The sequence below is a fragment of the Phallusia mammillata genome, chromosome 1 (assembly GCF_965637545.1).
Source record: "Phallusia mammillata chromosome 1, kaPhaMamm4.hap1.1, whole genome shotgun sequence".
In the NCBI taxonomy this organism is placed as follows: domain Eukaryota; kingdom Metazoa; phylum Chordata; class Ascidiacea; order Phlebobranchia; family Ascidiidae; genus Phallusia; species Phallusia mammillata.
In genome coordinates, this window is record NC_137252.1 from 32,170,799 (window position 1) to 32,196,668 (window position 25,870).

Here is a 25,870-nt window from a genome sequence, read left to right on the forward strand (position 1 = left end):
TTATCATTTCTTGCTTTTTATTTCCAAAAACAAAAAAGTGTATTTTGTGCCCAAAGCAGCGTCCCTTTCACTTTTATAACAGCTTAAGACACATTTCATGCACCGTTGGACAACCAATCGTGCAATCGCGCTTGTTACCAACCGTATTATAGACCAATGACAAAAATTGTCAAAGATTTTGTTATACTAAGGCGGGGGACTAGGGCGTCTAAAAACACCTAGCTGACAATCTATGGATACATGCTTGTAATTTTAAAAAGCTGTGGTCAATGTTCCTTAAAACTTGTGGTAGAAACAAAACACTTTATGCATAACAACGTTATTTTACTCCATATAAATAATACGTATTATACATACAGAAGTGAAATAGCAAGGGCAATTTTTACTCTTTACTCAGAAGACTTGTTGTAAACCAGGAAAGATGCAATACAAAGCACAAGAGAAGCGATAAACGTGCAAACAGCAGCTTTAAGTTGAAGGTCTTTGTGCATTTTAATTTTTTCCCTCTTTGCTTCCCCATCAGTGAATTTGTCCTCGTAGGCTGTTAAAAAGCGAAAATAGAGATTAACTTTGTTATTCCAAAATTAAACATTATTTAAACGATAAATTAGCTTTAAACAAGGGTTCGGAGTGCAAAATGGTTATGGAGGAAAAGAACACATGAACCTTTTTGTGAACAAAAATAAGTTTATGGCTACATTTTCCATAGAAAAGTCTGAAAATTTTACTAAAAGTTGGAGACGGGGATGCGAGTACTTAAAAATATGTTTAACTGGTCTAGTTTCGAATGCATCAAAAAATATTTCCGAAAAAGAACTTGAGGATTTAACAAAAAACTGAAAAAAAACGGCAATTGTGTTGGTTAACTTGAGTGGCATTTGCTCAAAGTTTTAAGTCACATTTTGTGAGCACATTATTCAAATAGTCGCCACAAGCCTGTTGAAAGGTAAAAATCACGTTTGTGGATAAAAAAGGGAAAAACACAAAATGCATGCAATAAATTGTAGAAAATAATGCTGTACATATCAATGAGACAGTTGTAACAAGCATTTGGATCCCGAACAACTTATACCTTCCTCATCCCAAACATTCCAGTATTTTTTGTCGTCTATTTCATCACAACTTTTCCCGTCAAGTGCAATTTGTTTTCCAGGCGGGCACAGACAAACCGCTTTGTCCCCTAGAGCTTTGCACTCGTAAGCACATTGTTTCTACCAAAGTTGAAACAAACATAAACACCTTAAGTATGAATCCAATATCAAATAAAACCCTTTAGAAACTTAATTATTTATAACGTTGAAACTGAGTGTAGTTTTTCTACAGTTTTTTGTTGTTTTGTGCAAGTTTTAATAATAATATACTATTCATTTTTTCATTTCGCAAGTAAATTCTTTTTTGCTCAAAATTTAAAATACTTGGTATGGTACCTGACGGCAAATGGCGTTTTTTCTTTCCTGTTTATCTTGTTGCTGCGAAGTACGGAACGAGTCCTTAAAAAAATGTCGACCGGTTCCACCTATAACCTGAATTGGTCCAACAGAAAGTGTTTGATGGTTGTCTGTGTCAGCACTACGACGTTTTCTCTTTGCCTCAGGACAATCCTAAAAGCAAAAGGTTCAAATTTGAAGGTAATTTCTTTCCACAATTATGTTGTTGAAAAATGCTTAGCTAAAAGCACAAAACGTATTGTTAAAACAAGAGGATCTGTTTAAAACATGTTAAAATGTTGGATAACCAAAATCGCTTTGCCGGGCGCTTTTTGCCTGAAGATAAACGTGCAGATAAATTGGTGCTTTTACACCTTGCGCGTAACAATAGCCATTGTTGCAAAAGAACGTTGTGATTGTGCGCTTACCGTGCCTTGACAGCCTGTATCAGCTGGGCATGCTTGTACAGTGCAATGGAGGTAAATTGGATCTAATGGACTGTCAGTGAACACAAATGCAGGAAAGGAAGCTTGGATGTTTGTTGCGTTGTTGGATATAACTGACACATCAACACTGAATGAGCAGCTAATAAACACAAAAAGGTGAGCCTGTATGTTTTCAATTAGTTAAGTGTAAAGTTTGTTGTTCAGCAGGCAAACTACATATACAGCATTGTTTTGTTATAATTTACCAATTATTATAAACGTAACCTTACAAAGAAAGGCGAAAATGCATTAATATCAGGAGATTTATACCATTTATTGCTAGTCCAAGCATTCGCAAGCTTGAAAGTTCCAAAAACTAACCATGTACATTTTTGGTTGTATAACTGTATGTTTTAAAGCATTTTGTATAGAGTCACTTCGTTTTAGTCTTTCATCTTAAAGAAATTGCCTGCCAAAATTTGGTTCTACGCCATTGGGCCACAGTGACAACCAAGTTGCGCAACCTAGCGGTTGATATTCTGCACCGTTATTGCAACACAAAACATTTAAATTTATTTAAACTTACTTTTCTGCTAGAATTTCTTGTGGGTTGGTCATTGTTGGACTCGGTATTAGTGAGACCCAACAAGCGATGGCCTGCGAAATAGGTAATGTAATGTAAAGTGTAACAAGGACAGGTTTTAAAATGAGCGTCAAATCTTCAGTTCCGAGTTTTAAATGGGCCTAAAATTCGAGCCCGAAGCCGAACCGGTTTGAGCAGCCCGTTTAGGCCCAAAAGTTTAATTGACAGTTCAAACCAAAGGGGTCACAAAAAAGATTAAAAACAACAAGCACAATAGACAATGGTCTTAAACATGCCGTTTTGGGGCTGTTTGATATTAGGTTAAGTCCAGCAACTAGCTACTTAGCTAGTTAAATATATTTACAAAAAATACTGACACATAGTGTAAAGTCGGGCCCAAAAGTTAAATATTCAACACGCAAGGTCGCCAATTGTTGTGTAACAGATAAAAGCGTGTCAAGTCGTGCTTAACAATGGGATAGTTGACACAGAAAACTCACCCTCAAGGTGACCAAATCGTTAGCTGTACTGATCTGGAAATAAAGCGGGGAGTTGGCCATGACTTCTGGGTACGGGTCTGATGCTAAGTCGTTTGTAAAGCCTGAGTCTGAAAACGCTCCCATCTCCAAAGTGATCTCTGAGATCGTTCCAGTGTGATTTTGAAATCGAATCCTGTTAAATTGTTAAAATCAATTAAATGAATCACATTGGATATATTTCGTTTAGAGAGCATGAAAGTAGCGACGCAATTGCAGTATACTATATCACCAAGCCGGAAATAGCTGCGCTACGTTGAAACGTTATAAAGCGCAAAATGGTGTAGGGCACAGTTGGTGAATCATGACTAAACACGCTGCAGCTACACCGTCGTTGAAATAGTTGTGATTTTTAAAGAGTTTATAGTCCATTGCGGGTAATAAACAATTACGATATTACATGTTTGAGTACAATGTATGTTGTATTTGTCAAAATTTAGAAAAGATTTTTGCAATATTGACTCTTAGTTGCTGAAGTTCACTTTTTGATTTACGCCTTGGTTGGGTTTACACACAGTACGTAAAATACGGTTTATTGAGAGCTTCACCGCATAACGTTTTGAAATGGCCGTACGGTTACAGTGCGTTTAACCTCTACACACTAATTGCGCTCGCTACTTGATGTGCTTATAACGTTGTTGAAGCACAATATAAAATGCAAACCGAATTTGTATCTTGGGTCAAATTACAATTTAACAGATTCATTCGTACAATCCCATCTATAGTCCATTGTTAGGGTTTTTTTCGAGTGGCACAAAAACATACCAACACCAACCTTCTATAAGTTTGTACTCTGTCGTTTCGGTTGAGTTCGGCTACTTTAAATCTTTTGTATATGCAGTTAAAGCTCGTCCGCATCGGCGTAGCTCGGCTAATAAAATCCCCTGGACCTGGTGGCAGGAATTCACCAAATTCCCCCGAAATGTAATAGGTGTAGATCAACCTAGAACCAAATACCTGCACCAACATCGTAAGTTTAGCAAGCATTAGGTTTGCGCTTATTTGGTTTATGTGTCAAAAAGACAAGCAACACTGGCTTTAATGATAGCCAGGTGCTTATACGTAAGCCAAGATTGTTGGTTGTATCGACATTTAAGCAATTTCTAATGTGTGTTTAAACAGGGGTCGGCAACCTTTTTTGTATTGTGGACCAGAGTTGCAAGCGGGCCCGAACCCGAAAGTGTCAGCCCGAAGCCCGGCCCGAACCCAAAACGTTTTTGAGAAGCCCGTTTGGGCCCGAAATTTTGATTGACAGGCCTATCCACGAAAGCCTTGCAACAAAGGATAAAAAGGAAAAACGAGAAAGACAACAAACACAATGAACAATAATAGACAATGGGGTAAACAATACGTTTTAGAGTAGGGTGGGCATTAGGTCAAAGCCAGAGACTTGTTACTTAGCTGAGTGATTTTTTTTTAAATGGCGGACACGGAACATAGTCAGCCCGTTTTCTCACAAATATCTAAGCCCGAACCCGGCCCGACTTGCAACTCCGTTGTGGACCGTTTTTGAAACGGAAATTTTTATCGCGGACGCGATTTTAAAAACCTACAAATATCTTGGAATAAAACCGACTACATTAGGATATCATCCCTGGGATACATAGGCAAAATGTTTTAAAGCATTTACCCTGAAAAAATATACGGCTCGAAACGAACTCCTTGCGGACCGGCGATTGCCGACCACTGTGTGAAATGAACTAAACTGAACGTAATGTATTCCATCATTTAAAAGATAATTATAAAGGTTCTGGATGGACATGCTTGCATTAGAACAGCGGTTCCCAACCGGGGAGAAATTCCTCCCTAGGGAGGAATTTTATGAGTTCAGGGGAGGAATTTCACAAAAACTGTAAAAAAAATTACATTGGAATATTTTCGTACCTACATTATTTTTTCCATTATAATTTGGGCCGGTTCACATTTGGAACTGGTTGTAAAGGATTCTGAAATGGACATCCCTAATTATAAGGTCTGTTTCAAATTGCTATAATTTTTTATGTTATATTTGTTTTTCGTCTTATGGGGAGGAATGAATAGTTCGAAAATGGGCAAAGGGAGGAATGTAACAAAAAAGGTTGGGAACCTCTGCATTAGAACTACTGTAAAAACGAGGAACTTTTTGAGTTGAGTACGCTTTAAAAGATAATAGAAAAACAACTGACCCGACCCTCCGCTGAGCAGGTCCCATTTCCAAGTCTGGTTTCCACAACATTTCCGAACGCAGCGGCACAAAACTCTCCCGGTTCAAAACTTACCCCCAAGCGGATGTTTCTTAAATCTAAGTAGCGCTTTGCACATTCGTTTACCCTGCATAATTTCAGTTTACAAAAAAGAAACATGTTAAATACGTTTGAATTGACCTGTACGATTTTTTAAACTTAAGTCTAAAACTATGTACCCACTTGAATTTTCTTATTCGAATAGAAAATATGAAAAGCTTACACGACTCTGACGTAACTGTAGCCGCAATAAGTTTCCAGACCAAAGAAATCCTCCCAGTAATCTTCATCTGTCTCTTCCAGAGAAGGTGCTTCCATAACTGTTGGACATTCTGTAAAAAGCCAAAACAATTCAACACTTTATGAATTTAAAGGTAAAAAGTTCAAACGCATGCAATTACCTTTGTTGAAACGTAACTTAATAATGCAAGAGAATTATCTAACGCAGCAAAAAATAATTCTAGCCTGTGCGTTGCTTTTCATATTAATGGTTCTAAAATTTACTTCATAACGGAAGTATGATGTGGTGCGACCTAAACTAAAACTCGTTATTTTTGGACTTCACCCTGATTGATGCTTTACCATGTATCGATAGGTAAACAAAGCAAATCAAACCTTTATACCTTAAAGTGAAAATACGTTTTTTTACTAGTTAGAAAAAATCCAAAGGCAGGAGTGTACAACTGTTTATCGTAATATGCTACAATTTACATTTATAATCATGCTGAGGACCACCCAATCAATCGACACATACATTTTGATGAAAAAAATTATTTAATGCAGTGGTTTCCGACCTGCGTTTCGCGCTCTCGAGGGTCCGTGGGTAGACCATTGTCACAAATATTCTAGACCGCCCCATGACAATATCCTGCCACCCAGTTCTCAAGCGACGTTATCCCAAAACGGCTGGAGTTTTACTGTGTGGGTCAAGCCTTTTTGTTGCGAATGGCCGTTTCACACCATCACTTCTTTTGTTTGTGTTTAATGTGCCAATTTATCAGTTCGCGCTGTTACGAGGTGCCAATCACCATTGTTTATCTAAAGGAAATCGTCACAGCGAATTAACGCCTTTTTTCGTTCAATAATTGTAAACGCGTGATATATAAGCGCCCCTATCTAACCATAAAGATATAACGTAACGTAACAGAGAAGAAGATAGAGATAACTGCGAAGTAGTGCTGAATTGTTGTTTGTTTGTTGTGTTGGTTGTGGTTGGACGTGAATAAATGTAAAAGAAGAGGTTTGCTGCCGATCAGAGTACACGAGCGTTAGTTGTTAAAGAACTTCCGATAGTCAGTCCCAAAACTTTTGCGTACCCGTGAAAACGGGAACGTGACATCTGGGGGCTCGTCCGGGATACTGACTTAAAAACGCGAAGTTGAACACTAACCCCTGTAAGATCGGCAATGATGTCTATAAACCGTTATGTGGAGGCGGGAAAACTGGTTGACCAAGACTTGCGTCAATACGTCGATGAGCAAATAAATAAGGAAGAAGAACGTGAGGAAAGGAGACTTAACCGTGAAGCCGAGACTGAGCGAAAGAGACTGGAGATCGAGCAGAGGAAACTTGAGGCCGACGCTGAACGTGAAGATGAGCAAAGAAAACAAGAAAGGGAAGAGCGGCAACAAGTCCGCGAGCACGAACTGGCTATGAAGAAGCTAGAGCTTGAGCTGGAAGCTATGAACCGCCGTAGAGAAAAAACAAACAAGAATGTCTACCTGGATCGTGCCCATCTGGTGGAAGATGAGCAAGGGCGCATCCCAGGGCCAATGAATAAACGGCCGTTGACAACTTCTGTTGGGAGGACGGAAATGTGCGAATCAGTGGAGCAAAAAGTCAAATCGCTAGACGAGCAAACGGACTTGTCGCAAGGTCACGCTGAAACGGAAGTGGAGATGAGTGACGCTGAAGAATGAAACGGTAATCAGTAAGCAAGAAGCTGAGTTATCGCAGGAGCTGGTCAAATCGCAGTTGCATTCGGTGGAGGGAGACGAGACGGGTTCTTCGAACCAGAGGACGGCGACAAAGCAGAGCGGCATAGCACACGCTGCCATCAATGAACAAGATCAAGAATTGGTTCAAAATCGCCCTGGTGTTGAGGTGCAAACACTGGATGAGAGAATATCAATTAATTCATTGCAACAGGTTCTCGAGAAACCAACTGATGACAGTCTCGTTGTATCGCCCACCAGTGAGTACAATATACAAAGCGCATGTATCCGTGTTCTGTCGTCCGTGACAACCCGCCGTCAGATGAAACAGCCCATGCAGTCAGTTGACGAATGTGCGGAATCATCCTTCCGAGATTCGAAGCCATGTCACTTCCGGGGGGATTTCCACACGTGGTTTCGGTGCAGACGTATGCAGGGAAAAGGCAACGAAAGAAATCGGTGGATGGAAAAAGCAACACCTTCGGCAAGCAAAGATCTTCGGTTGGCACCGGGTTGCAGGAACATTTGTGAAAGATTGCGCGAGATTTTCATGTTCGAGGAAAATCTCCTTTTAAAAACGGGGTTGAGATGTCACGTTCCCGTTTTCACGGGTACGCAAAAGTTTGGGACTGACTATCGGAAGTTCCTTAACAGCTAACGCTCGTGTACTCTGATCGACAGCAAACTTCTTCTTTTACATTTATTCACGTCCAACCACAACCAAAACAACAATCCAGCACTACTTCGCAGTTATCTCTATCTTCTTCTCTGTTATGTTATCTCTTATCGTTAGATGGGCGCTATGATAAAGCTGATGCAACAATGAAAAGGGTAAAAGGCGCTAACATGCCGTGACGATTTCCTTTAGATAAAACAATGGACACTGCAACGGCGAAGCGATAAAACTGGGACACTACAACAATGACAACACAATAGCGCCTGCAACGAAAGACTCTAGACGTACAGACATTACCCGTGATGCGTGGTAATTGGGTCGTGGGATATTATCATGGGGCGGTCTAGAATATTTGTGACAACCATAAACATTGGTACACTATTACTTTCATAAGAGATAGACTATAACTTTCTTTGAAAAAGTTGTTGGGTATCAAATTTTTCAAAAATTGATGACGTCATGACTTTAAACATGACGTCATTTTGTTTGTGTTTTTTGTACTGCCAATTCTACTTTAAATACTAGTTGGTGATCATTTTTAACCGGCTCTCTTCATTTTATTTTACCTGATTCGGGTTTCTCACATATAAACGCCCATTCTTGGGGATCAGAGCAGTCGTCAGGATAAAATTCTGCGTAGTGACACCCATCCAAATGTTCGCCTGCAAAATGGAAGATAAGGGACTGTATGGATGTTTCTTGGTAACCTAACTTGTTTTTTTTATGCGACTTACTGGATATTTGTAACTAATAACAGGATACGGTTGCAATTCGGTGTGTAGTTAAGCAGATATTGCGATTAACCGAATTCGTATCAATCTAAATTGCGCAAAATTAATCAAATTGTTATTCTATCGGTTAAGCGCATAACCGTTTTAATTGATATACCGTTTGTAAAACCCAACTAAAGTAATTTGTTAGAAAAATCGTCTCGATATTCGCTAAACAGCAGTTATTTATAAGCAAAGTTAAATCATCATGTTTTTACTTCTAAAAAATCTAAACACATTCAGTACAGAAATCAAACCACCCAAGCAGTTACTCAAAGTTATAACTCGCGCCGGGCTTTTGGGGTCTGACTTTGGTGTGGGCCCATTTTTTTAAACAAAAACTGGTGTATGCATCTATAAATTATTTCATTGACACATTTACATTTAAAATTCGCTTTCTTGTGACAAATAAACTAGTGCACAGCACAGGATGTGTAAACTAATTAATAAGTTGTGGTGCACAACTGTTCATTCAGCAAATCTTTATGCACTATTCCGCTTCATGCAGAATAAAGTCTTACTCCAAAACGTACAATGAAACGCGCGGTGGACGATCGTGTGTATTGAAGATGAGATTTCTAAATATTATTTCGCTCAGTGAAATAACACACAGCGACACAATAACCTTAAAACAATCACCAAGCCGGAAATAACTGCGCAAAGTTAAAACGTCTTGGAGCGCACAAAAGGCACAATTGGTGGATAATGGCTTAAGCGCTGCAGCTACACCGTATTTTTAAGCGTTATGTGAGGGGTCACCAAACTACGGCCCGCGGGCCGGATCCGGCCCGCGACGAAATCTTTTGATTTGTAAAGTCGTATTAATAACTTTGTAACGTTTACAAATTGATCTACTCCTTACTAAAGTTGCCCTGTCACAATATTTAGAATTGATATTACCTAATTTCATAGGATTGCAACTCCCAGGATTGATCCAAAGCCAGTTTGTTGCGTCAAAGACAAGACTACAAGTGTTAATTGTGCGCAAACAATTGCCTTTTTTGTTACCTGTGACGTAATACACAAGCATTGCTCGTAAGATGAAACTAACTGTACAGTTTAACAGTCGGATCACTAGATTTTAAATGGGATTGTAGAAAGACCAAATCTTGGCGCCCCTACAAAAATCACCTTGAGGGCTAAGTTTGGAAAGACGGCGCTAGGGCATGTAAACTATGCGGCCCGCGCGAACAATTATCTAAACTTATCCGGCCCGCAGTGAAAAAAGTTTGGTGACCCCTGCGTTATGTGACTGGGTCTTACAGGAAAGTGAGTTTGGCGCATTGTAGCTAAACACAACTGGGGAGGGAACGTTTGGCGGGACCAGTCGAGGGAGTCCTAAAAACTAACCACCTATGTTAGCAAAGATCGTGCGTTTCGACAGTTTCTCAATAAGACTTTCGAAACTAGCAAAATAATATAGGGAGACTGAAAACACACAACAAACAAACCTTCCCAAGGTTAGGCATGATACATAAACTTGTAAAGTGAAATTTTGACAACCTGTTTTGTATGCTATGGGCAACCTATGTCAATCAGAAGTAAAAGTTTGTCGTTTACTTACAATCGTAGACGTCCATAAGAACACACTGGTTCATGTTAATGTACATTTCCATGTTCACAATCCAGGGCAAAAAAGTTACGTCGTTTCCGTCGATGTCAACGTATTTCGTGCTGTTGCAATTTCCCTAAAAAAATAAGACCTTGCTTATCCATTGCCCTGGCGTTGGCAATTCACTCAAACGTGTTGAACGGTATCGATTAATTTGAACGCTTATGTGACGGCAATGATCTTGCGAAATAGAACAACTAAGTATGAACGTCTTACATATTTTAAATTGGTTTTGAATCATTCATTTTTGGGGCTTTAGCCTAGCTCACAATTACCACTCTTGTCGTCTTAAATCTTTCCGTAATCTAATTTAAGTTTTTCAGCCAAACGTGTTAAAAAAATCCATCGGCGATTTGACCCATTGTCTTATTTGGGTTTATGGCGTTCAGTATTCTATTACTAATAATATTTTTTTTTTACTTTATATTCTACTTTTTCCAGAAGAGCTATAAAGTTGATACTATGCCTGGCAGCAACAGCTTATATGCAGTTTTATATTTTTTTCCTTAACAATAAAAAACAACCTAAATTATCCCCAAAAAGTGGAATGCCTGATCATGTTATACACCTTTAATAGCCGAACTATAAGGTCTACATATCTTACCATAAAAATGCAGGTTTGATCGAACACAGTGTCATTAATGTCTTGTGGCCCTGCACCGGCATATTTACACAAGTCCGGATCAGCTGTACAGTTGTAGTAAAATTCGGGAAGCGCAGTTAGTTCCACCAGTGCTTTTTGTATCTCATCTCCCATGATGCCAACAATGTAGGTGTCGTAATCCCTGTATTGAATTCCCATGGCATATTTCAGGAAATCGAATACTTCCTGGTTTGGAATTGTAGCCAGTTTTCCACCCCATCTATTGCAGTAAAACGAAGCCTCCAGAAAATCACGGTATTTTTCGGCGATAAAGTAAATTGTTCCGTTGAACTCCAATTCTGTAATTTAATTGTTATGGTACCTTAAACGGTTATGATTCGCGGCTTCGTTTTGTACAAAATGGTATGGTTTTGTTGAATTGTGCAAATAATATACAGTAAATCTCGGTTAAACCGGATTAGGTTAACCGGGCCTTTGCCTAATTCTGACAAAACCCGAGGCACCAATGATTTGTTATGTGTTAAGGCTGAAACTAATCGACATCGGTTAATCCGGATTTTCGTTTAAACTGGACCAAACTTGAGGTACAGATGATTTGTAATGTGGCACGGCTTCGATCGGTTAATCCAGATCTTCGCCCAACCAGGACAAGTTTTTTGTTCCAAACGGGGTCGAATTAACCGAGGTTTAATGTATCTTAACATTCTTACAGTATCGACAATAAAAAGGTTAAGCTTTGTTAAGGTTTTGTAAAGGAGTAAAAACGCATAAAGACTATTTAGATATTTTTCTGTTTACTTGTTTTGCATTAGTTATAATGAAGTGGTCCCAAAAACACTACATATAAGTTTGTACGAGTATGTCTGCTTACTTAATGCGCTTCTAGTCAGCTCACATAAACCACTATTACATACAAATATTTTGGCGCGCCAAACCATTATGCTTTTGATGTAGTAATTATATTGACATACAGCGTTTAAAAGGTTGCCGACCTCTGTGTTGGGCAATAGGCAAACCTAGTAACAAATCTAAGGCTAAGTGATCTTGTGTATTTCAGATGTAGAAACCACTTACCCAAGCCACCGATGTCACCAGTTATGACCTCTGAAAAGTTAAAAAAAGATTAAACATTGTTTATTGAAATAGCAAGTTACAAATATTTATTTGTATCAATTTATATATACCTAGCATTAAAATACGAACCTGGATCAAACCCACAATGCCCTAGATGCAACAGTGACGCCATAAGCAGCATACATAGCAGCATAGTGACGTAACTGTATTACTTTATCTCGTTTAGAACACTTATTGAATTGAATTAAACTACAACTGAACCTATTTTTGACAACAATATGTTTTTAGAAAACTTTAATCTAGACAGAAAGGGTGTATAGGTGCCATTAAGTAGTTTGTCTAGGGGTGCAAAACCTTTTCGGTATGACGGCCGCATCGCAGATCCTTGTTTTACAATTACTGATGCGAAAAACAACAACGATTTACTCCATTTGCATACCGTCAAATGGCGCATGAAAAGCGTTAATTAATTGATCACTTGATGCACAGTTTTGATCGGAACAGCCTGACCGTAAGTCTTAACTTATCATCTATACAGTGATGCTTGTTTTTTTCGCATTGTTTGAACACAATAAGCGTACAAAAGTCTGACACAGATGACTACTAGGCTGGAATTACTCTTTCCAGCCCCTCAGCAACTGTTTAGAGCAGTCATGAAATCCAAATATTTAGCAAAAGAATCGTATTTACGTCACGGCCGCTAGTACAAATATCTTGATATACATGTTCACAGCCGCAGGTTGTGCCCCCCTGAGTAAGTTAAATAAGAGTAATTGCACTGTCGTTTTAACTAGTTTTTAATTACACAGTCAACCGCCTAACCGTTTTTCTCAACTACTAACAACAGCGTATTAATACAGGTAGGAATTGACAGAGGGCTGCTGCACGTACGCTAACAAGCGGAATGAGTGTAACGGAAACAATCAAATGACTATTCAATTGTCGTCTCGAAAATCTCCTTTTGTGCCGAAACAAACAACATACCGCCAGGTAAACACCACTAAGAAGTAGCTTTGCATGCGGTTTCCAGTTGTAAACCGACGCTATAGACCAGGGGTGCGAAAATTTTTAGTTATAAATTGACGGCCGCATCACAAGTCTTTATTTAACCAACGGCTACCAGTGTCCCCGTGTTTTGTTTACACTTCTAAACGAATGAAGATTTATCTTCAAAAATCCCATCCTATGGTGTCTGAAAGTAGATATTAATCTACACAAGGCGTCCTGAACAACAAACCTTACGCTTATGGTAGTTTTTTTTTTGGATGTCAAAAAACGCACCTTGGTAGTGAGTAGCATTAATGTCATTTGATAGGGTGTATCAAGTAAGATATGGTCCAGGGGTACATAACTTTCGTCCCTACGGCCAAATGCGGCCGCGGAGACGAATTTATGCTGCCGCAAACATGTATACTAAAATACATGGACTGGCGGCCGTGCCACAAATAAAAGGTTTTTGCTTGACATTGGAATTTTAAAATTGGGCTAAATAATTATAGTACGTCTGGAAAAAAATATTAACAATCGAGTAGTTATGCGTTAAATTTTTTGTACGCCTATTGTAGGGAAACGATGCAAAAAGGGAACCCTAAGCGTCACAACATAGGTAGTGACGTCACAGACAATTAAGACTCAACGCCAGTCTGCTTAGCTTAACCTTTGGATCAACTAAAGTTTGCCTCTTTTTAGATTTTAGATGAATCTCATATATGAACAAACTTGTTAATTTACATCAGTAATATACAAATAAAAAGAGGAACACACTTGGCGGCAGTTGATGAAATACGGTTTTGCAATGCGGCCGTCTTAGCGAAAAGGCTGTACACCCCTGGCCATATCAGTCGATTTGACCACGTCGAATATTTCGTTTTGTCGACGTTTCGGTTTCGGACCGAACTTTTTTGAAAATTCGACTGAAACCGAACTTCTTGCGTGAATGAAATTGATATATTAATTTTCAATATCGCAAAGCACCATTAATTAACAATTTATTGTATGTTCCGCTTATCTATTGTAAAAGTTGCTTTAAAGTGTCATTAATAAGCTTCTACAACTACATCAACAACTCAATGTTTAGCTCAAAACATCCACTATAAAAGGGATTTTAGGTTCGGTGTGAACAATTGGTTTCGGCCTGAACCTTTTAAGGCAGGTTCGGTGCATCACTACTTATTGGAACTACATACTTAATCAACGCACGAACACAAAGAAAAGATGTGAAACAAAAATGAAAAGTTCTAAAGCAAATAAATCCATACAGTACACCATACAGTACATCAAATACACCAAAATAATTTAAATTGAGATGCAAAACAACGTGCAAACTTGAATGTTAAAAAACGCCATTATACGTGATATAAAAACATTTTCAATCACTTTCAATTTAACGTATTTATAATGTAATATTGGAAGTAACTTAACGTCGAATGTATGTTAACTGGAGTTGACGTATAAATAACGTTTGGCTGCAGCGTCTAAAAAGGAAAAACAGAAAACCGTCCTAGCGGCGAAATATTCTTATTAAAGAAAAGAGTGGTGGTCCGGTAACTGTATAATAACAAACATGCAGAAATGTCTTTCTTTCTTCCTCCTGTAATTAATTGAACATTTAACCAAATTTGCAACAATCGAAAAAATAAATATGCACAACAAGTACCTCGTACCGACAGTCCCCAAAAAATGTTGTCTTTGTCAAATATTTTATCCTGGATGTGTTCTGGAATTGGGGAGAAAACATATTGATTCCGGGACAACTGAAAAACAAAGCATTGAAAAATACAAACAAAAATATACATATTGTTTAAAAATACAAATTGTTTTATCCACAATTTCAGCAAAGAATCTTACGAAAGATTTTTTTTTCCGTAACTCTCTACAGAAAAACTGTTCTTCGCCAGAAATTTGGTAATAATTAGATTCGAGTATCACTGTGTTTAAACAACGAGAAATAAAGCTGGACACGTCTCCAAATTTGTTCCGGGTCGACATGGGTTTATTCTACAGAGAAACAATGAGTTTTAATTTTTCAATGCTTTACTAAAAAGGGAAAATCCACCAACACCATCATGACACCCCTTTATATTAAGCTAAATTCCGAAAGGCGACCCGAAGAACACTAACATCGATTTAAAACAATATATCTTTAAAGATGCTGACAACTGGTCCTAAGTAATTAGGGGTAAGGCCCTCTCTTTGCCTAAAATAACAATTCAGCTGTTTGCGCCACCTATCGCAATTTAGCTAAAAGTTGGTCTGTTGGAAGGTATGGTGATGGTAGCTATACTATACCTAAAAATAGCTAAATGTCACGTTATAAGTTACCCAAAGGCAGTGTCGGATTAACCATTAGGCAAAGTAGGCACGTGCCTACAGGCCAGTCAAAAATTCAGGCCACTTTAGGATTTTGCAACACTGATAATTCAAATTTTTTAGTTGGCAACCCTGATTTTCTGGCCACTTATAAAATGTGCCTACAGGCCAGCAGACCCTTAATCCGGCACTGCCCAAAGGTGTAATGAGTATGTAATTAAGTTTTTGTTTAAATACTAAAACCTCTCACTTCATTTTGCAGGTTTTTAACCTTGTTGCACAGAAATGCCAATCCAGTATCAGAAATGTTGCAGTTCCAAAGCCACAACTTTCTCACTTTGTGTAAACAACCAGAAATACTTTCGATCCCGGCATCTCCAAAATAGTTGTCACTCAGATCAAGAAGTTCAATCTAAACAAAGGTTTTTTGACTGTTCGTTGTCACATAATATTTTGTAAGTCAAACTAAAGAAAATCTGTAATTGTATTTTATAACGCGGAGCAACCAATGTTTCCTTGACCATAACTTTTACAAACACTAAAATGTGACATATCCAAAACAGAAATATTACGAGGCATGACAAACCTCGTGTTTCATTTTCACTATACCATCACAAATCAACTTCAGTGAGTCCGGGTTTAAGTAGCAATACTCAAATACCAGTGTGCTAACTGGTCGATTCAATCTTGGGAGGATTTCAGCCAAGGCATGTGCTACAGTGGATGATATAAGGGTGTGGCCGAAATTTAAGCTCGGAGGAAAACGACTCGCAAGAAAATCTTTATGAACCTCTGAGCATTCCTGCATATCCATCAAAAAATCTGCAACAAAATTGCCAAACTGTGGGCATTTACATGTCTTTGTACCAGTGATACACCGAATCAGCTAAACTCGGTTTGAACCAAAACTAAAGTCTCGTCAGTATTGTCGAAAAAATCGGCTGAAACGTTTCAAGTGATGTTTTGAACATAACACGTAAGTTTTTTTTATTTAGAAAAACAATAGTATTACTACAACAGGATAATAGTAATGTATAATAATCTAAGTTAAGTTGGTTTACAGATTGCTTCGGTTTCCTGCCTGCGAACAAGTTAAAATGTCCAAAACGATGATGCTTTAAAAATTATATTATGTCGATTTTTTTCACCACTTACATATAGGTTAACTCAAGATGGAATATATGCTTTCCTGTTTAAGACCGTTTATAGGTTGTTGACACCAGTCAAAAATTACCAACTCAACATGTAAATTTTAAAGCAAGCACACAAATCATTTTACTAAAGCCCTAAAACATGTCATGCCTTGCTTCGGTTTACAGAAACTAATGGAACAATAAAATTTACCAACACAGTTTTTACACTGTTTTGTTCCTTAATTTAATGCTTTCGATGGATTTTGTAAAATCACTTGGACCGCTTAGAACAAGATATAGAATTCACTGATAAAAAAACATGTTTTTAAAAAAATGATTTTAAAACAAACTCGATCTTACCTATAAGCCTAACTCTTTTGGCTTTGAGGAGGCTGTCGCGAAACTTTTCGACTCTGCCTAAAAGAAATATACGCAATTACAAGTAAAAAGTAAAGTGGTAAAAGAACGAAAAATGGAAGAGTGCATTACGTACATAGCCTACGAAGAAAGTTTTTGTGGCATACGATTTTAGTAAGCGGAATGTGGCAAGCAACCGCGATGCAAAAGATGTATATCAACAGAGTACGGTTATAATGCGAAATTAATCGCGCATCATAGGTGTTTATCCTGTTTTTAGTATCCTACTTAACATAGAATAGGCGTTTCCGTCTTTTGCATACATTGTTTGGATACGTCTTTCGTTGGCCTGCGTTCCGTCTGACGTTACTTTAAAAAATCCTATGGACATGCGTTTATTACCTTTATTGTTATCGTTTCCATTTCCGAGCAAAAGTCCACAAACGAAGCGTCGAACCATTCCCCAGCGACTTTCGTTGACCACCTGGTGAATTACTTGGTCGAAATCTGCTTCGGGCATAAACCTACAGATGTGAACAGCAGCAAACATCTCCTGCAACATTTGATGCACGAAATAAAAGTACGATTGTTCGCCCTCAAATATATTGTGGCGTCGTGATACGTTAATCACAATGTCTTGGACATTTACACAATCAAGACCGTTGTTTGTTAGATGATTGTCAGTAAACACAACGGATTTGCGTTGCATTCCCTCGTATGCCATTTTACTAACTCCTTTTAAAATGGTGTGAATGTCACGATTTCCTTTTAAGGCAAGTCCATGAATTTTTTCAAGAACCACTTTGAAAACCTGAGTTATTGTTTGTACTTGAGCCCAACCTTTCTCCAAACTGGCACAGATAATAAACTGCATAAGAAGTGGGTTGCGGCAAAGTTCAATAAACTGAGGAGTTTTGGTGCTTAGGTTTTGAAACAATTCACATCCGTGTTCCCCAGCAAAATGACAAAACAATGTTTTCACACCTTCTGTTGGAAGTTCTTCGACAGAAACTGTACGTTTAGGACGAAAAATAGGTGGGAGGGAGAGAATAGAATGAGGTCGGCTCGTTAAAATAATCTTGGATTCCTTGAAAAAATTCTCACAGCAAAGATTTGCTATAAGTTGTTGCATTGATAACTCAATGCTATATGATACCTTTGGAGGGTTTTCATTTTTAAGGGAAAAGCTCCACTGATCGTAGCCGTCAAATACAAAAACACATTTGTCCTTGTTATTTAACATCCATTTAAACGCATTATCACGGACCGACTGATCTACATCTCTAAACTGGAAATCAAGTAAAAGTTGTTGGATTGTGAGTGTCCCTTTGTAGCCCAAATGCATAAATCTAATGAGAATCACAAAAACATTTGGGAAGATTAAGGACTTTGTTAATCTTTTGGACAAAGTGGTTTTTCCACAACCTGGGGGACCAACTATAGCTAAGATTCGAAATTTCATCAGAAGATCAAATATATTCTCGAATTGGATTGGTCCGATGCTCTTAAACTTTTGTTTTACTTTTCTGCTCGTTGATGGCTCCAAATCTTCTTCCTGTGGCACCTCTTCGTCGAAGATATCAATCTCTGCCATTTTTGGATGGATTTGGGGAAATTCGGCTTGATTCAACGTCGGGTCACAAAGAACAACGTCAGGTTCAAGATCTTTCAGCTGATGCCTTTGGATTTCCACTGCAGCTTCTTGAAGCTCAACCTCTGTAAGTCACATACTTTGTTTTACATACCAATAAGATTGAGGGGGACATTACGCATATTTGTCTGCGGTAGTCTACCTTCAGATTTCATGTCGCAAGGCTTGCTGGTGTGGTGGACGTCTGTACAAAACAATTGGTTAATTATTGATAGAATATACGAGTAAACTACTATTGTGCCATACAAAGGAGGCGGGCAGCGCGCATTATCCATCGCCACCTGTCACAAATCAAGCAAGAGTCTTCTTTGATATTACAAGGAGTTGTAAAATAGAAATTTTTGTTGTAAACTTTTACGATAAAAAACATGGCGGGCTCTGTAAATGTTTTGTAAGTATCCAGTTTCCAAGAGCAATGACCAAGTGGAGGATGTAAGCACGTTTGTCGAAAAAAATGTGTTAAATTAACACCTGCGAAATAAATAGTTTCGACTTGGATTTATCTTTTCTGTGCCAAAGCTTACATGGCAAGCAAACGGCAGCCGTGTTGCGAAAGGCACATATTGACTAAATTTTAAAGACGTGGGAACGACTCTTTCGTTAATGGTTAACTAGAGAGAACATATGTAATAAAACCTTTGTCTCTAAACTCATATACAATTGCGCGTTTTACAACACCATTAAGCGCTCTGACGCTATAGCCCTTCAAATTGCATGCAAACAAATGTAAAAACAAAACCTTACTTTGGTCGCCACCCACGATGTTTAAAGTTGAGTTAACAAACAAACTTTGTGAAATATTTCCAACAACAGATTTGGCTAAAAATGTCAAAACAAAGTGGTTTTATATTTTATGTAACCTTACATAAGCCACAAATATCGTAATATCGACATTTTAAACAAGCAGTACTATAGTAATTTCAAACCTGATTGGGAAGAAGATTGGGCTTGGTCATTTTGCACCGAAAATTGCAACTGTGGATGTATAAAAAAGATGATATTTGCGGACAGCACAGTGTAAATTTGTTCTCAAACGTCGCATTAGTACGCATTGCGTAATTTTCTTGGTCTAGCCTAGTTGTTTGTTTATTTTATTAAGTCTTTTATTTGTTGAGGTCACTTTATTGGTCCAACACACACCACAATGCTATGCTCCACAACGCATTTTTAAGAACCAAATAAATCAACTAACAAACTACACCAGTGCTCTTCAACCGGGTATACTGTATACCCAAGTGTATACCGCATCAAAATTAGGGTATACAACTGAAGAAAGGTATATACGAAGGGAATACAGCTGAGATCAGTGTTACTAAAGGTCACTATTGCGTTTTTATGAAATGCAGGTCGGCATTGCATCCTGAATTATGTAAGACTGACCTGCTTGTTGTGAATATTAGTAGTTTCTAGTGATGGGACGATACCAGGTTTTGAAGCGAGTACCGATACCCAGTACCACATGTATATACTTACGATACCGAGTACTTAAAAATCGTGTTGTACTTAGTTGTGTATCACTGGCTAATTTATCTGCCGTGGCCGGGGTTCAGGCGCTTGCAGAAAAATGTATTCTCCACATGATAGCGAAAAAAATATAGGTAACCTGGCGGAACTTTTTCCCGATTTTGTGCTGTCCGAAGCAACTATTGGCAAAAAGTTGCTCGTATTCTTATGGTGTAAATCGGCCTTGGGTTTCGAACGTTGGTATCGAAAACTAAGATAAAATATTTCAACACCGAGTACGAGAATAGATACCACTGAAATCGTTCGATACCGAGTACCGGATACTCGTCCCATCACCATCAGTTTGGGACTGTTGCGTCAGTAATCTGAATTATGAAGCAAAAAGCACATACCTGGAGAGATTTTGCTTTTAATTTTCCTGGAGTAAAGGATTGCGAAAAATGTCATTAATATCTATAGGTACGGATAAAGATTTTTCGATCTTTTTGAGATCACCTCAAATAAACAAAAATTAATTGATATAGGGGGTATTTTACAAGTCAAGACCACATTATATCAAAATTGCTGAATTAACTTCTTACGTCTATACACTTTTGTGTGCTGAATTTCCTGGGCCTAACACAGGCGTACACAACCTTTTTGCAGTGACGGCCGCGTCGTAAACTCTTTCTAATGGTGCCTGCGTGATAGCCAATTTAATTTCAAGCTTGTTTCGCAGATTGAGATGAACACTCTTGTAATCCAAAATGTAACATCAAAGTTTTTTTACGTCACGGCCGCTAGTACATGTATTTAAAATAAAATTCTTTTGCTAAATATTTTGATTTTCAAACTGCTCTAAACAGATTTAGTGGGACTGGAAAGGGCATTACAAGCCTAGTAAACAGACGCGTCAGATTTTTGCACGCCGATTGTCTGCAAACAATACCCAAAAACAGCCACCACAAGCGTCACAATATAGATTATGACATCATAGACAGACAAGACTAAACAGCGTACTGTTCAATGAATCTGTGCATCAAAATATGGATCTGCGATGCAGCCATCGTACTGAAAAGGTTGTGCACCCCTGCAGGGTATACAAAGTTGCTTGAAAATTGTAAAAGGTATACAACAGAAAAAAAGGTTGAAGAGCACTGAACTACACAAAAAGTTTCCAATTTTTACCCGAAAGCCTGTTTAAACCAGTACAACTTTAAAAGGAATGTACAAATTGAACAACAAAGGGATCTTAAAACAGACTTACCTCACTTGTTACAGATTCTACGTCTTTTTGTTCAGACATCTTAATTGTACTTGATACTATAATGCTGTTGAAGACAATATTTCACACTAGAATTGTGTAAATTGCTCTTATTCTGGTTGAATAGTGAAAACAGCAATCCAGTAATCCACCTAACAGGCAAATGTTCCCTTTCCAGGTATGTTGGCTTATTCAACCGTAACCAACAAAGAACAATGGCCGCACCTAGCAAACAAAAAACGTCACTGAAATACCCATTTTTTGTTGACATGCGTTTAGCGATTCCGCTTGACTAAATTACTGCTGTCGTGCTTGTGCAATTGTGTTCCCTTTTATTTGCGGAACCGAAACTGATGGCATACAATGTGAGTTCATAATCTTTGCAGGTTTTACCGGCAGCAAGTTCTAACTATAATTAGGTTGTGAACAGTTAAAAATACGAGTCCCATCAAAGTGTGTTTGATGTTTTGATCGCCCTACGGTTGATAACATTGGCATAGTTTCTTATAAATAGTAGAAAACAATTTGGTTTCAAAATCATGTGACAAATAAAGGCGGTGTTGATTCGTTTCAAAATCCAAAATCGCTGCTGCCCGGTGCATCATAGGAATACACCGAACTTCGGTTTGCCCTCACACTTTGCTTAGCCGAATCAATTCGCCTAAACTAGTGATGTCCCAAATCGGCCTAATTACTTTCGGGCCGAAACCGAATATTCGGCATTATGAACCAAAGAATTTTGAAACATTTCCGACGTCTTTTGACATAAAAACGTATGTTTTACTTTGGGCAAACAGAGGCGTTTGGCACACAAATGATTTACCGATTATTGGTCTGAACTGAAGTGGACAAAACGGTAATGCCTCGAAATTGTAATAGCCCATTAAAAAAATACGTTTTAATGTGTTAAGCGCCTGAAGAGAATCAGCAACACAATGCGACACGGCATACGATATAAAACTGGAAGAAACAAAAAACCTGCGTTTTATTTCCTACCAACGCTTTACAGATAGATTTTGACAAGCGGCTTTACTAGTTTGAACTTTATTTGCTGCTTGTGTTATGTTGGGCTTAATCTGTTCTGTTTGGAGAGAAGACCAGGCAAATTGATGTGAGGTTTGCAGGCTTTTCTTTATTGCAGTTTAGTTTGCAACACAAAAGCAATGATACTACTACATTACAAAAACATGATTGTTACAACCAGAATTGAATACAATTGCACAAAATAAAAATTACTTCAAATGTACAAGAGTAAAGACATGCCAAAACGCAACAAATCTTGGTTTTTTAGCCACATTTTCTTTAAAATCATAAACGTATATAGTGGTACTAGCCAATTGTTGTTAAACACAAGCCAAAATGAGTGTTTTTCTGTACAAAAATTGAAACACAATCACAAAAACAGATGAGGTAAGTGATTTGTTTTTAGTACATTAAAGTACGCAACATTGGATTGTCAGGTATTAGATACATTATTTGCAAACTTCACCAAAATGTAAATACAGTATAGTAGTCATAAGTGCATTCAAATGTTAACGGTTGTTTCTGCTTTACAACATCAGTCAAAAAGACTCTTAAATCATCACAAGCGTATATTTTGTCACTAATTAGTTACCTTCCCTCCAAACAAATCTCTACTAACCCATAGTTACCAAGGATTTAGTTTTTTAATATATAGTTTGTAACCAGTGGTGGGACTTAAACTTTTTGTCAGCCGGTTCTATCACAAAAGTCATATTTTTCAGCTGGTTCTGTTATAAAAAGTCCATTGACAGTAACCAGTAATGCAAACCGGTTTGCTGATCTCATAAAATTTCATGAGACAATTCTATAGAATGGGTGCGAACCGGCTGAATCCCACCACTGGTTGTAACCTAATTTACAAAAGCATGCCTCTTCTATTAAGCACCCTATATAATATGCCACCAAGAAAACTACAAAAAACAGAAATGTTTAACATAAATGCAAGAAAATTACAAATGTGCTAAAATTTGGCCCAAAACAATACACTGCTAGTGTAGTGAAATTGCAAGTTGACAATTACTGCAGAAATTTGAAAATAGGCATGCACAAATTTTGGGCACCATTGTGCAATTAAGTGCCCAAACTTGCAACACAACCACCATCAATTGGAACACATGATCCCGAAACCATACTTGAAAAATCACTGAGCAGAAACAAAATCACGGACACAACTTCACTGACCTCTGAAACATAGAAATCACAACACTTTTAAAGTTCTTCGCTTTCATGTGATTCGCAAAACCTTTTGGGTTATTGACGCTTTTATGCATTAAATACAACTTTTTTAGGGTAAATTCTACAGTACTTAAATAATGGTTAAAAATTGTTACATGCTTTTAACCAAGAATCGTGTTCCGTTTTAAAAAAAAATGCAAATGTGTTTTTTTCTTGTCTTAATATCATTTGAATGTGAATAAAGCATATTTTCAAAGTTGTTTTTTAAGCTGCAGATGGTGAACACTGTTTTAATCTATAGGGTCTCATCAGTGCAGCTGGTGGCAAGAGATCAGCCTTATGAGCTAAATCTTAAGGCACTCAATTTTGTTGGCAGCAACCTAATATGTTAAAATGGTGTGTACTGTCTACATCTTTTTATGTTTTGGTTCGATGCTTTTATATTAATACTTTTTTATTGTTGTAATTGTATGTTTACCTGCAAATCTACCAAGTGGTATCAATGATGTCATTGCTTTGACTTTTACAGGATCACTCCAACCAACTTTAGCCATGGCTGTGTTAGTAACAGTTGGGTTTACAGCATTTGTCCTTATCTAATGAAAAAATAAAAAACAGTTATTAACTAGAGTACTAGACCATTGGATTTTAAAAGATGTAATGGAAGAAATGAGTTTGGCTTGATTGAAAAGTAATCTCAATATGTACTCTATAAGACACAAAAAAAATAACTGGTAAAATTTTGACAACAAAAACTTAAAAGTAAACTTTAAAGTCCAAAAAATGAGCTCATGTGAAAAATAATGGTAATAAATACGGTTTACATTATGGGGCCCCAACTCAAGGGACATGGTCCTTGTCACAGAATCGACAGCAGCTTTACTGGCAGCATAAATAAGATGGTTCTTTAATCCTCTCAACGAAGCCTGACTGGAAACATTGACAATACTGCCACCAGCCTTTCTTTCAATCATTCCTTTTGCAACAATCTGTGTCAAAGTAGTTTGGATAAGTAGCAGAAAACATTACATTTCAATTGTCAATCAGCTCAGTAGTAACCACAAAAAGTAAGTTTTTATTACAAAGTTTCAATATACATTGCAAGAGTCTTTGTAACAATTTCCCCTAAAGGGAGTTTTATTTTAGTTTCCATTAACAAAAGTTCACAATGACTATTGTTTACCTGAGAAACTACAATTGTAGCCTTGACATTGATATCAAATGTTCTGCAACATAAAGCTTTTTTAGCTGGTATATTTCAAAAGTTATTTTGAATTTTTGATTTAATTTTGAAATGTATTTTTTGTTTGGTTGCTTTAGGTACATAAAAATATTTAAAAATCTTTGGGTCAACAACTTTGTAATATTTGTGCTGAACAGTCTAGCGATCAGTCTTTGTTGTTTATGCTGTCACCATCTACATTGTGATGCATGCCTTAAGGGGTACAAAAAGCTGATAATACTCTTTTAAGCCCCAAATCTGTTTGGAGCAGTTTTGAAAAAAAATCTTTGAGTCAAAAACTTTATAATATTTTGCATCACACTAATCTACAATTTTAGAAAGTCCATTTCGCAGTCGAATACACAATTGGCAGAATATAATTTTCTTATGGAATCATTATTTTCTTTCTTGTCCACTTACTTATCAAAATCAGCTCTCTTTGCATCAAAAAAAGATTCACAAATTGCAATTGCTGCATTGTTAACAAGTAAATCAATGGGTCCACAATCCTTCAAAGCTGTTGAGATAGATTCACTGTCAGCCAAATCACACAGGACAGGAATTATAGAAGGACACTGAAAAAACAATATGATTATATATTAGATAAACCATTTTTGTCATTTTCAGATGTTGTGGACTGACAACAAGCCCCCACAAATCAACAAAGGTGTTCTGGGTATTGGTTTTGTTTCTGTCCATAGTGTATTGTATAACCATCTGCTTGTGAATTTGTTAAATTCACACATTTTTCCAAAAAAGAACTTTAAGTATGACAGTGTAAAACTGTAAAGTATATTCTTGCCTCTTGCTTTAATGAATCCAGATCAGATTGTGTGCGACTGAGAGCAATTGTTTCAGCTCCACATTCCACCAACTTTTTTACAACGTCTCTTCCAATACCTGTATGAAATCGAGAAGCAAAGACTCTTACAAATACACATGTATGCTGCAATTGCTAACATTTTTTGCACCTGTCAATGGGCATTTGGGTTGCACTAATTCTAGGGCTAAATCTAAAAAAAAAGTTTCATCTTACCTTTTCCAGCGCCTGTCACTAGGGCACGCTTCCCGTCGAATCTTATGTTCATTTTAAAAATTACTCGACTGATTTTACAGTGGTACACAAATCGGCAATGGAAAAATTTTGCACAAAGTGCAACATGCGTGTGCAGTCAAGCATTACTTCAGGCATTGCCATTTATTTTACAAGCAAAACAGGTTTGCTCGACAATAATAAAAACGCATTTTTTTCATCATGCATTTAAATTTGATTTAATTTAGTATTAGAAAGTGCCTAAATTGCATTTTAATAGTGTTTATTTTACATACGATGAAAGGGCCCAAAAATGCTTTTATGTACAGTACAAATGTACGGTAGTATTATTACGCTGAAAGTATGCAATAGTTTTTGTACGTACCCTTTACAACT

General features: G+C 37.5%; 3 protein-coding genes and 1 pseudogene across 3 annotated transcripts; 1 reads left to right on the forward strand and 3 right to left on the reverse strand.

The window, feature by feature from the left end:
• Nucleotides 1-5: 5 nt before the first annotated feature.
• On the reverse strand, nucleotides 6-12,120 carry LOC145205621 (uncharacterized). The gene is made up of 14 exons (XM_080078496.1): nucleotides 11,993-12,120; nucleotides 11,864-11,893; nucleotides 10,790-11,127; nucleotides 10,138-10,261; nucleotides 8,370-8,465; nucleotides 5,417-5,525; nucleotides 5,137-5,281; nucleotides 3,747-3,928; nucleotides 2,936-3,107; nucleotides 2,439-2,509; nucleotides 1,856-2,012; nucleotides 1,428-1,601; nucleotides 1,073-1,211; nucleotides 6-541 (listed from the first exon to the last, which is right to left on the reverse strand). Exons 1-14 carry the CDS (start codon nucleotides 12,054-12,056, stop codon nucleotides 390-392), a joined length of 1,953 nt encoding a protein of 650 aa, XP_079934622.1. The 5' UTR covers nucleotides 12,057-12,120; the 3' UTR covers nucleotides 6-389.
• LOC145207101 (uncharacterized) lies at nucleotides 6,019-8,345 on the forward strand (annotated as a pseudogene).
• Nucleotides 12,121-15,401: 3,281 nt separating the features above from the next.
• LOC145211297 (uncharacterized) lies at nucleotides 15,402-21,062 on the reverse strand. Its single transcript, XM_080080033.1, has 8 exons — nucleotides 21,024-21,062; nucleotides 19,240-19,288; nucleotides 19,058-19,132; nucleotides 18,456-18,497; nucleotides 17,065-18,378; nucleotides 16,666-16,722; nucleotides 15,759-15,994; nucleotides 15,402-15,584 (listed from the first exon to the last, which is right to left on the reverse strand). The coding sequence occupies exons 1-8, from the start codon at nucleotides 21,060-21,062 to the stop codon at nucleotides 15,402-15,404; spliced, it is 1,995 nt and encodes a 664-aa protein (XP_079936159.1).
• A 1,070-nt stretch (nucleotides 21,063-22,132) lies between these two features.
• LOC145216416 (L-xylulose reductase-like) lies at nucleotides 22,133-25,648 on the reverse strand. The gene is made up of 7 exons (XM_080084501.1): nucleotides 25,478-25,648; nucleotides 25,244-25,341; nucleotides 24,862-25,016; nucleotides 24,403-24,445; nucleotides 24,044-24,208; nucleotides 23,698-23,815; nucleotides 22,133-23,227 (listed from the first exon to the last, which is right to left on the reverse strand). Exons 1-7 carry the CDS (start codon nucleotides 25,527-25,529, stop codon nucleotides 23,115-23,117), a joined length of 744 nt encoding a protein of 247 aa, XP_079940627.1. The 5' UTR covers nucleotides 25,530-25,648; the 3' UTR covers nucleotides 22,133-23,114.
• Between the last annotated feature and the right edge of the window lie 222 nt (nucleotides 25,649-25,870).